This window comes from Erpetoichthys calabaricus, chromosome 1 (genome assembly GCF_900747795.2).
Source record: "Erpetoichthys calabaricus chromosome 1, fErpCal1.3, whole genome shotgun sequence".
Lineage (NCBI taxonomy): Eukaryota > Metazoa > Chordata > Cladistia > Polypteriformes > Polypteridae > Erpetoichthys > Erpetoichthys calabaricus.
The window spans coordinates 8,163,504-8,176,135 of record NC_041394.2 but is presented as its reverse complement, the minus strand read 5'-3'; the positions used below and the strand labels follow the sequence as shown (position 1 = coordinate 8,176,135).

Below are 12,632 nucleotides of genomic sequence, written 5' to 3'. Positions count from 1 at the left end.
TGGTTCCTCCCTGTGTGGATAGCGCTTTGAGTACTGAGAAAAGCGCTATATAAATATAATGAATTATTATTATTATTATTAAAGGAGATCCAGCAACAGTTTTACAGCTTAAGGGTGAATCACATACTTGAGGACACCTAGTGGAGACTAATGGACAATGCATTTAAGAATGAAGCCAAGAAACACTTCTTTACACAAAGAGTTGTGGGACTCTGGAACAAACTTCTGAGACGTGGAGTTGAAGCAGAAACGCTGACTTCCTTTAAGAAGAATCTGGATGTGATGTTGGGACATCTAAGTGATTAGCTAAACAAAGTGTTGTGTGCCTGAAAAGTGTGTGAATCCCCTTAAATGAAAAACTGCAACGTGCACTTTAATCACGATGTCAGAATTATTTGATTTGTAATTTTAAACTGTGGAGCAGAAGGGGTGACATCAAGGAAAAAAATGTGTCTTTGTCCCAAACATTATAGGGGGCACCGTGTCTACTGTACCTCCTAATTTTAGTTGGTAGATAGATAGATTGCACTTTATTTGTCCCATGGGGGAAACTTGTTTTTAGAGGCTCTTTAAATAAATAAATACATAAACAGGTACAAAAATAATAAATAAATAAATAGATAGATATGCACACACTTTGTTCCGAACAAAGAAGGAAATTAAAAAGAAAGAAAACTTCTGACTTGGCAGTGCCAGCCCCAGTGAGGTGCTATACTGGTGTATTGCTGGTGGTATAAAGGACCCCCAATTTTGTTTCTTGACACACGTTTGCTGAGTAATCCATTGGCTGAAAGTCCTCAGTGTGAGTGTGTCAGAGAGAGGGTGTGCAGCATTGGTCATAATGGCAGTCAGTTCTGTCTTTGTTCTCTCCTCCACTACAACCTCCGGCGGGTCCAGAGTGCATCCCATAATTAATGAGCTGTTTGGTGGACCAGACCATCAACATTTTCTTGGTCCAATAAAACAACTTTTATCAAGTTCAAAATTCACCAGTCACATTCTGTCGTCTGAAGAGTCTGTGATTTCAACTCTTTATGGATGTTCAATATGTTTTGACAGCTATTTCCCATTAAACAAAATATATTTTAGAAAAGAGAAAGATGTGGAATAAATTTGAATATATATTTTGGTAGATTATGTTCACACTCTCCGTTAAGACAGTTGGTGACTTTCTATAACACCCTACATCAGTGGCAAACGCTTGAGTTTCCCTCGCTTAGCATAATTCAATAGATGAGCTCTCTTGCATGTCTCCTGTGCACCTTGGGGTTGCTGTACCTTGTAAAAACATCATTCAAATCTTTTAGACGTTTTAAAAAAATTGTAATTAAATTGAGTTTGTGCCCCTAAATGTGCTGCTTGACTGCATGTATCATTCTCCTACATCAATGAAAATACCGACACTATATTTTGGAGCCAGGGCAGTGTGATGGAATTTCTTTGAATTAATTTATGACTAAACTCTTGAATTTTGATCATACATAAAAATAATTTTTTTAATAAAGATGCGCCATATTACTCATGCCCTTTATATGTTTGATTTTATGCATGAGCACAAGTTACTGTTTCTAAGCTGAGTGGGCCTCAAAATATTAAATAAACATTTACATTAGCAGTAGGAACGCCGCGGCTCACGCCAATTGCCGCAGCATTTTTAAACCCTTTATTTCATCAGGTCGCACTCCTTGTCCTTGTGTGACTTTTCCTAATTTGCGTCACTTCAAATGTCTTCTTCTTCTTCTTTCTGCTGCTCCCGTTAGCGGTTGCCACAGCAGATCATCTTTCCTCATATCTTTCTGTCCTTGTCATCTTGCTCTGTCACACCCATCACCTGCATGTCTTCTCTCACCACATCCATAAACCTTCTCTTAGGCCTTCCTCTTCTCCTCTTGCCTGGCAGCTCTATCCTTAGCACCCTTCTCCCAATATACCCAACATCTCTCCTCTGCACATGTCCACACCAACGTAATCTCGCCTCTCTGAATTTGTCTCCCAACCGTCCAATCTGAGCTGACCCTCTAATGTCCTCATTTCTAATCCTGTCCATCCTCGTCACACCCAATGCAAATCTTATCATCTTTAACTCTGCCATCTCCAGCTCTGTCTCCTGTGCCACCGTCTTCAGCCCATATAACATAGCTGGTCTCACTACCGTCCTGTAGACCTTCCCTTTCACTCTTGCTGATACCTGTTGTGAAATGATCAGACTCGGCACACTTAATTAAAAAAGGTTTGGGGCAGCCATCCGTATAATATCCCTAGCTTAAATGGGTTTGAAAAAGCAACACTGATGTTCATTTGATGGAGTCCAAACAAGAACTGAATCACTGTTGTAAAGATAGCATCTTTAAATGCCAAGACCGGAAGTGATGTGCTTCTGGGTGTCGGAACCAGAAGTGATGTTTTCGGGGATGAAGCAGACAGGTTTTCCTGTGTTTGGTTTGCAGAGATAACAGAAGAAGGTATAGTGCACCCTGCCACCCCCTGGCCTGTTCCTCCTACTCAAACATGTGTGACATCATCTGTCACAAATCACTCCTGTCAATCTTCTCCACCCACTCCACCCTGCCTGCACTCTCTTCTTCACTTTTCTTCCACAATCCACATAACTCTGTACTGTTGATCCCAAGTATTTAAACTCATCCACCTTCGCCAACTCTACTCCCTGCATCCTCACCATTCCACTGACCTCCCTCTCATTCACACACATGTATTCTGTCTTGGTGGTCCTACTGACATTCATTCCTCTCCTCTCTAGAGCATATCTCCACCTCTCCAGGGTCTCCTCAGCCTGCTCCCTACTATCGCTACAGATCACAATGTCATCAGCAAACATCACAGTCCATGGGGTCTCCTGTCTAATCTCGTCTGTCAACCTGTCCATCACCAGTGCAAATAAGAAAGGGCTCAGAGCCGATCCTTGATGCAATCCCACCTCCACGTTGAATGCATCCATCACTCCTACTGCAGTCCTCACCACTGGGTCTGCAGAGATAACAGACAGAGGATTATCGCACTCTGCCACCCCCTGGCCAGGCATGGAATTACCTTCTTTCGAGACCTTTATTTGCCCCCCATGTGCACGTGTGTGACACAGTCTAGCGATGTGCACGGTGTTATTCTTGGTCTGCTATGCTGCCTCTCATTTACCGACTTAATCCTTCCAATAGTTAAGTAATGTTGTAATTTTATAACTATTTACTGCATATAGAAAAATATTGTTCTGACTTGATATATTTTGAATGAGCACTGAAGCGGTTTTATGCCGAATTGGAGAAATCCATTCAGGTGACAGCATCTTCTCTCCCTCAGGAGCCGTGCAGAATCAGAGGTTGTACACACAATAAAACAAAACAGAGATTTATATAAACTGTCAGTATAAAAATGTTCTTGTTCATGTGCTCATTCATGTACCCAGCTAATTGAAACGTGTTGTTATTGTTTTAAATGAAATACCAAAGCAGTTTTCTGTCCCCCAACCGCACATCCCTGGAGCTTTTTCTTTGGATTGAAAACATATGCTAACACTTTAAACACAAAGATAAATTAAAAAATGATTTGTTTGTACGTCCATTCAAGCTGTATTAGACTCTCTGTGGCATTTCAGGTGTGGGGCGATAAGGACACGTCATCAGGTCACAGAGCTGATTGGCCGTTATGGAGGACCAAAGGATTTCGCCTGGCGGTTTAGAGCTGAGAAAATTCGTGGCAGTTCTAGCATTAATGAGATAATTGTTACTTTCTACAATGTCATTCATATCAAAAAGTTCATCAACGTCTTTGAAGGTTGTAAAATAGCCTTGTCATTTACAGCTTTGAATGGCATCAGTGAACTGGGTGATAGAAATTGGGTTCTTTGAGGAAACTTTCAATAAGATTAGTCATTGATTCTCTGATGTATCTTTTCCCTTGAAGGAATACGCCACCCACAAATGCCATTTTTTTATGTTACTTACTCCCATGTTTTTTTTATTGTGAACGCTGACAAAAACAGTTATGTTTTCATTCAGAACTGAAGACTGTGATGATCTAACAATATCAAAATGTCCCTGAAACTAATCACGTTACTCTCATTACCCACATGTGAAGTCATCCAGTCGTATGCTCACAACATCCCAAAAACATGTTGTAAGTGCCCAGGAGGATGGATGGACATCCCGACCAGGGTTGAGGAGGATTTCCTGCCCACCTGGGAAGCCATAATGAAAGGATGGCCAAGTTGTGGACACAGCCTGGCCAGGATACCTTATAATTCCTGTCCTGGTTGGGATGCTGGAAGGAAGGATGGACTGGTGAGAGCTGGAAGCCGGGAGCAGTTCATTCCCCCAAATTAATAAATGGCAGTTTGGAAACCCACACGGCTGCATGGGAATTGGAGTACAGAAGTGCACCCCTGTAGGTGTCCTTGGGTGACAGTACAATACAATACAATACAATTTATTTTTGTATAGTCCAAAAGCACACAAGAAGTGTGGCCCTGCCTCTTGACAGCCCAACAGCCTTGACTCTCTAAGAAGACAAGGAAAAAACTCCCAAAAAATCCCTTGTAGGGAAAAAAATGGAAGAAACTTTGGGAAAGGCAGTTCAAATAGAGACCCCTTGCCAGGTAAGTTGGGCATGCAGTGGGTGTCAAAAAGAAGGGGGTCAATACAATACAATACAATACACAGAACAGAACAAATCCTCAATACAGTATAAAAATAAAAACTTTAGAAGTACATATCAGAATTTAACAGTAGATGATATGACATAATATGGTTTGGATTTGTTTAGAGTCCTGGAGACCTCGATCATGTTACTTATGTTTTAGTGCTAATGACTAACAACAGAGATGAAGTCTGTACAGTTAATCAGCAGCTCTAGGCAGGGTGTGCTAAACTGAAGTAGTGAGTCTTCAGCCGGTATTTAAAAGTTGAGACTGAAGGGGGCATCTCTTATAGTATCAGGCAGGCCATTCCACAATTTAGGGTCCTGTAACTAAAAGCTCGACCTCCCACTGTTATCTTATTAATCTTTGGAATCAAAGCAGACCGGCATCTTGAGATCTTAATGTGTGCTCTGGTTTGTAAGTCATGATAAGTTCAGACAAGTAAGCTGGACCTTGGCCATTGAAGGCTTTATATGTTAAAAGGAGGATTTTGAAATCTGCCCTAAACTTAACCGGGAGCCAGTGAAAGGATTTAAGAACTGGAGTTATGTGTTCTTATTTTCTTGTTCTTGTAATAAATTCGTGCAGCAGCATTTTGGATTAACTGGAGGCTGTATAAAGAACATTTTGAACATCCAGTGAACACCGCATTGCAGTAGTTAATCCTAATAGAAATAAATGCATGAATTAATTTCTCAGAATCCTGTTTATTTAGAAAGCGCCTTAATTTCCTAACATTTTTAAGACGGAAGAAACATGATTTGGACAACTTTGTAATATTTCACTTTACATGACATGCTAGAGTCAAAGATAACTCCTAGATTGCGGGCTGATTCAGTAAAATTAATGGCGATTCCAACTAAATTAAATGATGACAAAATATTGTTAAGATCAGCGTCATTCCCTCCAACAATTAACATCTCTGTTTTATCTGTATTTAAAGACAAGTAGTTCTCATTCATCCACTCCTTTAATTCACTAACACAACTAATTAAAGACAACATCGGAGAAACTTCATTTGATTTAAATGAAAGGTATAACTGGGTGTCATCTGCATACGAGTGAAAATTAACATTATGTTTCCTAATGAGAGATCCCAGTGGAAGCATGTAAAGTGAAAACAGTAAAGGTCCCAGTACTGAGCCCTGCGGGACACCATATTGAACTTCTGTGTATAATGATGGAGTCCTGTCAGCACATTTCTGTACATATTGGAATCGATTTGATAAATAAGAACTAAACCAAGCAAGCACGGTGCCTGTAAGCCCAACATCATTTTCTAGCCTGTGCAGTAAAATCGAATGGTCAGTGGTGTCAAGTGCTGCACTTAAGTCCAACAACATAATTACAGTGGAGTTTACTTCATCAGAGGATATCAGAATGTCGTTTACAACCTGCGTTAGTGCCGTTTCTGTACTATGACCAGTGCGGAAACCAGACTGGAATTTCTCAAATAAATTGTAATGCGTAAGGTGTGAAAGTAGAGGACGCTGCCAGGGGAGGAACTTCCTTGGTTTACATATGACCCTCATAGTGCCTCTAACAAGATGTGCCACTGGAGTCCACTGCCATACCCCAGGGAGTGAGAGTCAGGAGGAGAGAATGAGATAAGAGAAGGCATCGGTTCTGTGATTGTTTTGGCTGAGGTTATTGCATTATTGTCTGTAGATGGATTAAAAATCCTTTTATTGAACCTGGAGTTGTGTTGGGTCTTATGTGTCTGAGTTTTGGGGGACTCAGTAGCACCACCTACTGGTGACAAAGTATTTTTACTAAACTATTTTTTAAATAAGTCACTTCTGGAAAATCCCATCATGAACTAAAATGTAACGTGGTGAGACGCAAATGAACATTTGAATTGTTGTAACACGGCTGGAGTACCGCAGGATTAAATTATACGTCTGACATGAGCGAGACTCGTGTTGGTATAGAGGCAAGGCCTGCTCAATACATTCATTTTACTTTTAGCACAAAAGCAATTAGAGCTCATTGTGATGTGTGTGATGTGCCATCTGTTGGAATGAAAAATTCAGTGTATTTTATTATTATAAGTGTTTGTGGTTTGTCTGTTGAAATGTTGGAATGACAGAGACATAGCGACTGGACAGGCACACAGATGCTTATCCTTTTATTAAGGTGAAATATGTGAGTGTTTAGTAGCATGTTGCTAAAATGAGGAAGAAAGAGGGATGTGGGAAACAAGTAAAAATCATTCTGAATTTATGAACTGATGGAGTCTGTTTTGCTTGTTTATGAATCCTCCAACTGTTGATTAAATGATGTCACATCAAAGACATCAACACAATTGATATTCTGAGAAAAAAAACTCAGGCCGAGGTTCAAGAGATATAGACATTTGTTTCTTTAGAAGGAGAAGGCTGCTGTCATATTTAGATGCTATGAGAAGTCAAGCAAGATGACAGTTTTTATTGGCTAACTGAACCAATTACAATATGCAAGCGTTCGAGGCACCTGAAGCTCTTTCTTCAGGTAGGTTTAGATGATTACAACCTGCCTGAAGAAGGGGCCTCAGTTGCCTTGAAAACTTACATATTGTATTTGGTTCAGTTAGCCAATAAAAGGTGTCATCTTGCTTGACTTGTCATTCCGTCCATAACATTTAACATGGTACAACACCCTACTACAGGGAGATTCACTCGAAAGAGGCCCCTAATATTTTGTAATAACTCTTGCTAGGATGAAGCAATCTGAACGAAGCAACGTGCAATGTGCTCCTCAGTATACGGAGCTTCAAATAAGCTGGGATGCCCCTACATCGGAGCGATAAGGTAGACACTGGACAGCCGTCGCCACATTTAACCTCCGTTTGCAATTTCTGGGCCCATACCCCTTGACTCAGTCACTCGACTTCTCATCAGGACGGTGGTGTACAGTATTGAGCAGCACGTCTTCATGGTCAAAACCTATTGGGTCGCCAATTCGAATAAGCGATGTCAGGATCAACTGGATGATCGTGAGTTAACGGAAGAAGCAACGTGTCACACATAAACACAGTAGGATGGCAGAAATCGAGTCCTTCTTTAGCAACAGGGTAATTTCAAAGGGGCTTTGGCCACCACGGTTGCTGGATCTGAAACCAGCAGACTTTTTCTTTTGGGGTCTGCTCAAAGGAAAAATCTATCGGAGCAAGCCTCACACTATGGAAGATTTGAAGGAAAACATTCAACGTGAAATTGCCGCTATTCCCTGCCGAGACGATTGCTGATACATTCAGGAACATGAAGTTTTATGTCTGGCAGAAAACGGAAACCACTTCCAGCATCGCATGTAATGCAATCGATTACACATACGTCAAGGCATAGAGCATATTTTTTTGGTTCAAATTGCTTTATCCTAATGGGAGTTACAACAGAATATCTGGGGCCTCCTTCAAATGAATACCCCTGTACTATTTAGATGCTGAAATGCTAAGGTGGGACTGAGTGAACTGACATTCTTCCTTTTATTCTTGTATTTCCTCTTCATGCAGATTTATTCATGGACAGAAATTAAGGCCCAGCTGGGTTCACGTAGCCTCAGCCCTAGTATGGACTCAGCTGCCATATCCCATTAACCACAGGCCTCCTTCATTTGCTCCTGGAATTGCATGCCACGTGCCAGCCTTGGAGGAACCAGCTTGGCCTTAAGATGTGTGCAGATCTTCTTACACATCCAAGATAGAGGTGAGTAACATCTGCAATTTCAGATTCAGATTACTTTACTCTTACAATGTCTAAGAACAGAAAAAATGTAACAAATGAGGGGAGACCATTCAGTCCGTCAGTTGCTAAGCTGTCCAAGTATCTCAACCAGATACTTATGAAAAGTTATGCCAACCTTAGTGCTATGATGGATGACCTGCAAAGATGATGTTTGTTCAACTGAATTTAATAAATAGCTCTGGAGTAACCTACTGTGAAATCAGGTCAGGATAGGTTGGGGAGCATGCACTGGTACAGCATACAGCTCAGGAACATAGTTGGCAACCCCCCAGGCAGATGATCGGTTTAGTCCCACCCTCCAGAAATGACCCTCTATCTGCCACAGCAAGGTGTTATGTGGGAGTCCCCTTGGCCTGGTCCAGCTACTTGGGTACTCAACAATGAGGATTGTGCTAGCCAGATAACCCTCAGGGAAACGCGCCACAAGGCCTTAGTGCTGTAACTGACGCTCCTTCACAATGCATGTAATGTGCCTCATTCAGGACTCTGTCAGCAACCACGCATTCGACACAAAGTCAAACCAATGGTACCCAAGGATTCTCTGAAGAGACTCAGTACCAAACGAGTCCAGTCTTCATCTTAGGTCACTGGATAACGTCCATGTCTCACAACCATATAGCAAGACAGGAAGCACCAGGGGTCTCATGCATAACGTCGTGTGTAGAATTCACACTAAAACATGGCGTATGGACAAAAGCGGATATGTGTGTACGCACAAAAAATTCCAGATGCATAAATCTGTGTGTTCGCCAGCTTCCACATTCTTCCACTCCATAAATCCCGGTCAGCATGAAAAGTAACACATGTGAACGCGCCTGCTGCCCAACCCAAACTCCTCCCAGAATTACTCCTCTTTGAATATGAAAATCAATATAAATAGTGCTTAAGCTCAGAGTTCTGTGAAAAGGCAATGGCAAAAGCAGGGGGGAAAATAGAAGAATTATAGTGAATACCAAGTGGAGGAAAAGGAAAAACGTACTATTTGTTGGTTTAAACAGTGGTATAAACAACAAAAGGAAGTTGATCGAGTGACATAGAGTGTCGGAGAAACTCGAAAGCTCAAATTCACAAAGTTGCACAGTGCCTGAAATAAAAAAGAAGTTGTCAGATATCAAAGTCATCGTGAAAAGGTGAATCATAGCCCACCGTCTGAGTGTCGTATGAAAGCTTATTATGGTGCAGAGAAAAGAAAAAAAAAATAGGGACACAGTGGGAAAAAAGCTTGGAACTTTAATCTCAAAATTTCCACTTTAAGTTTATTTTGTCATTAAAGCAGAACATCATAAACTTCATCTTAAAATCGTTTAATTTACTAGTTTCTCAAGTCCCATTGTAACTAAAGTAGCACGTTAAATACTTTGTTTTGTTGTGTTCTTCTATGTGCTCTATGTGTGTGAATCACTACGTGCTTCTTAAATGGGCTTTCTCTTCCTCTGACAGGACACAGAATTAATTACATTCATGATATTACAGCTCTCTGAATAATTAAAGTACTGAGATGTATACTTGATATCATTTTCATGATGATGGGAGTTAAAGCATGTTATTAAACAGGGGAACTTGCGCGACATTCAATGAAATAATTTATTGCAGCAGTACTGTCTCTTTCAAACGTACTAACTGCCAATTCCTGTCCTTCCTTTTCTTTCTCCAAGTAACCAATCGCCACACAATCAGCTCTGTAATAGATGTTAAGCCATCTGTAAACTTAGAATGCCAATTCTTCCAAACTTTTAAGGAACATTGAAATATCTTCGTAGTACATGTTTAATTATTCCATCCATCTATCCTTCCAGTGTCACGCCAGCCCCAGCAAGAATACAGCTTGAGGCAGGAACAATCTCTGAATGAAGCACCAGCTCGTCGCTAGTGCTGAGACACCGTGTCCTCACATGTTAATTAATAACAATATAGATTATTTAAATGATGTTAACATTTTATCTGTATAATGTAACAAACATATTTTGCTGCATTTAATCTTAAAAATGATATCGTCATCATATGTAAATACATGCTTTATAAAGTGGCTCAGGTTGTGCAATATTATAACTGTATCGCAAGTTTACGGTGAGGTGATTGTACTAATAAGTACAAACAGTTCTACAAGGAGCACTTGATGGACTGATTGAGTGCATTTATAGTTCTTGGGATGAAACTGTTTGTGAACCGCGTGGTCCGTACAGGAAAGGCTCTGAAGCGTTTGTCGTATGAGAGCAGTTCAAATAGACAGCATGGCTGAGGCAGCATGTTCTTGATGCTGTATACCGATGATTCTCTTTCCAATCATCTGTGTTAGAGCTGTGATTCCACACTCAGATACAGTGATAGAAATACTCCGAGTTGTGCAGTGAGAGTAATATGGAAAAGGGTGATCCGCTGTGGTAACCCCTAACGGGAGCAGCTGAAAGAAGTAGAAGAAGAAGGTGAAGTGAGAGTAACAACACTAAAGCAGCTATGGTATTTGGAATAGTTTGGCCATTCTGTGGACCATTATATTGTTACAGGTTAATTACAATCAGATGCCTTAAACTAATAAACAATATGCGGTTAATTTCAGTGTATTTATAAAGCTGCATAAGTGGATGTGGATCTAAAAAACAAAGGGAAACCACACTGGAACAAAAGCACTGCTTTGACGCTGGGTGCCGCCATTTTTCAAAACCGAGCGGAGAAACTTTTGTACGCCATGGTTTGAGCTATCATGAAAATGTACATGGCTTTACGGCAAGTTTAGGTTTTATATATCGCGATTTGAGCATGGAAACAGGCGTACGCAACATTTTTGTGCATATGCACCATTTATACATGAGGCCCCAGGACTCTAAAGACTTGGACCATCGTCCTTTTGCAGATATCAGGAGCACCACACACCCCTTTCCAGCAACCTCACGACACCCCATTCTCGCTCAATCCGTCTACTGACTTTATAGAAAGAGTCACCAGAGACATAAATGTCACTGCCGAGGTAAGTAAACCTCTCAACGAGGTTGACACTCTCTCTGCAGACAGACACACTGCTAATGGTTGTGCCCAATAGGTCATTAAAGGCCTGGATGTTGGTTTTTATCAGGACCCTCATAAGTCCAGACACTCAGACCCTTCACTCAGTCTCTCAAGCACCCTGATCAGAGCCTCCATTCACTCCTCGAAGATCACATCATCGTCAGCAAAGTCGAGATCAGTGAATCTTTAAATTATTTTTTAAATTCTTTACATTTATATACCACTTTCCTCACTACTCAAAGCGCTCTCCACTCAGGGAGGACCCGGGAAGCGAACCCACAATCTCCCACAATCTCCTTACTGTAAAGCAGCAGCACTACCAATGCGCCACTTTTCTTCGCCAAAAGATGCCTCACAGCAGCTGGACCCCACGACTCTTCCCACCACCCAGTCCATGCAAGCACTGAACAGAGTAGGAGCAGAACACACTGCTGACAAACCTCGGTATCAACTGGGAAAAATTCAGAGTTTCTGCCTCCACTCTGCACAGCACTCACAGTACCAGTGTGAAGGCTGGCCATGATATCCAGCAACCTTGAGGAGATCCTGCAAAGTCAAACGATGTTAAACAGTCTTGGAAACAGTCAAAATGATTATGGAGTTCAGGAGACAATCCTCTCCTCCAAAACCCCTAGTGTGGTAAAAATTAGGTAGCAGACAGAAAAAGGTTTGGGGGATGGCCACCCCATATACTGAAAAAATCAGCAAAAGAAAAGAAACACGTCTTTACGTAAGCGGAGCTCACAACTGAACTGATTATCAGGTTGAGTCTGCTCTATAAATACGGTGGATAGGAGGAATAGGGGGAGTCAGGGTGGCCTGAAGAGGATCTGATGCGGCAGGAAGGTGGACTGGAAATGATGTCATCAGGGTTTGCCGGAAGTGATATCAAGAGTGGGTGGACCGGTGGTGATGTCATTAAGAGGCAAGGCCTTTGGCTAAACTGCAGATGAACAAGAAGAGAGAGGATCAGGTGAGAGCTGACAAATAACACTATTTGAACCTGTAAACTGTCCCCCATGCGCACATGGGTGACACTAGTTATAAATAATGTCACTGTCAACAGGGCAGACTTTATATTTCTTATGTAACTATCACTCACAATCTGAACTGGGATTGGAAACATCAGCAGCAAAAAGCTCAGCAGCAGCTTAAAACGTTTCACCTGTCCCCGTCTGTGCTGGTCCAGTTTCAGTGATCTGTCACTGAAAGCCTCTTCACGTCCTCCATAACAGTCTGGCATGACTATGCATCGGCTC

General features: G+C 41.4%; 1 protein-coding gene and 1 long non-coding RNA gene across 5 annotated transcripts in view; one reads left to right on the top strand and one right to left on the bottom strand.

Moving 5' to 3' along the window:
- Positions 1-12,632, top strand: part of LOC114647026 (leucine-rich repeat and fibronectin type III domain-containing protein 1-like protein) — a 636,531-nt gene that overhangs the window by 206,001 nt on the left and 417,898 nt on the right. For all 4 annotated transcript variants that reach the window (XR_003715451.2, XR_007936295.1, XM_051934018.1 and 1 more), the window contains exon 2: positions 8,139-8,331. Coding sequence is in view for 2 of the 4 variants with exons in the window: in XM_051934018.1 (XP_051789978.1) it covers positions 8,256-8,331 (76 nt within the window). In the remaining 2 variants the exon portion in view is untranslated. The remainder of the gene's footprint in view (positions 1-8,138; positions 8,332-12,632) is intronic.
- Positions 1-12,632, bottom strand: part of LOC127529768 (uncharacterized) — a 240,181-nt gene that overhangs the window by 102,817 nt on the left and 124,732 nt on the right. Inside the window, exon 2 of the long non-coding RNA XR_007936373.1 lies at positions 1,863-2,156. This is a non-coding gene — a long non-coding RNA (uncharacterized LOC127529768). The remainder of the gene's footprint in view (positions 1-1,862; positions 2,157-12,632) is intronic.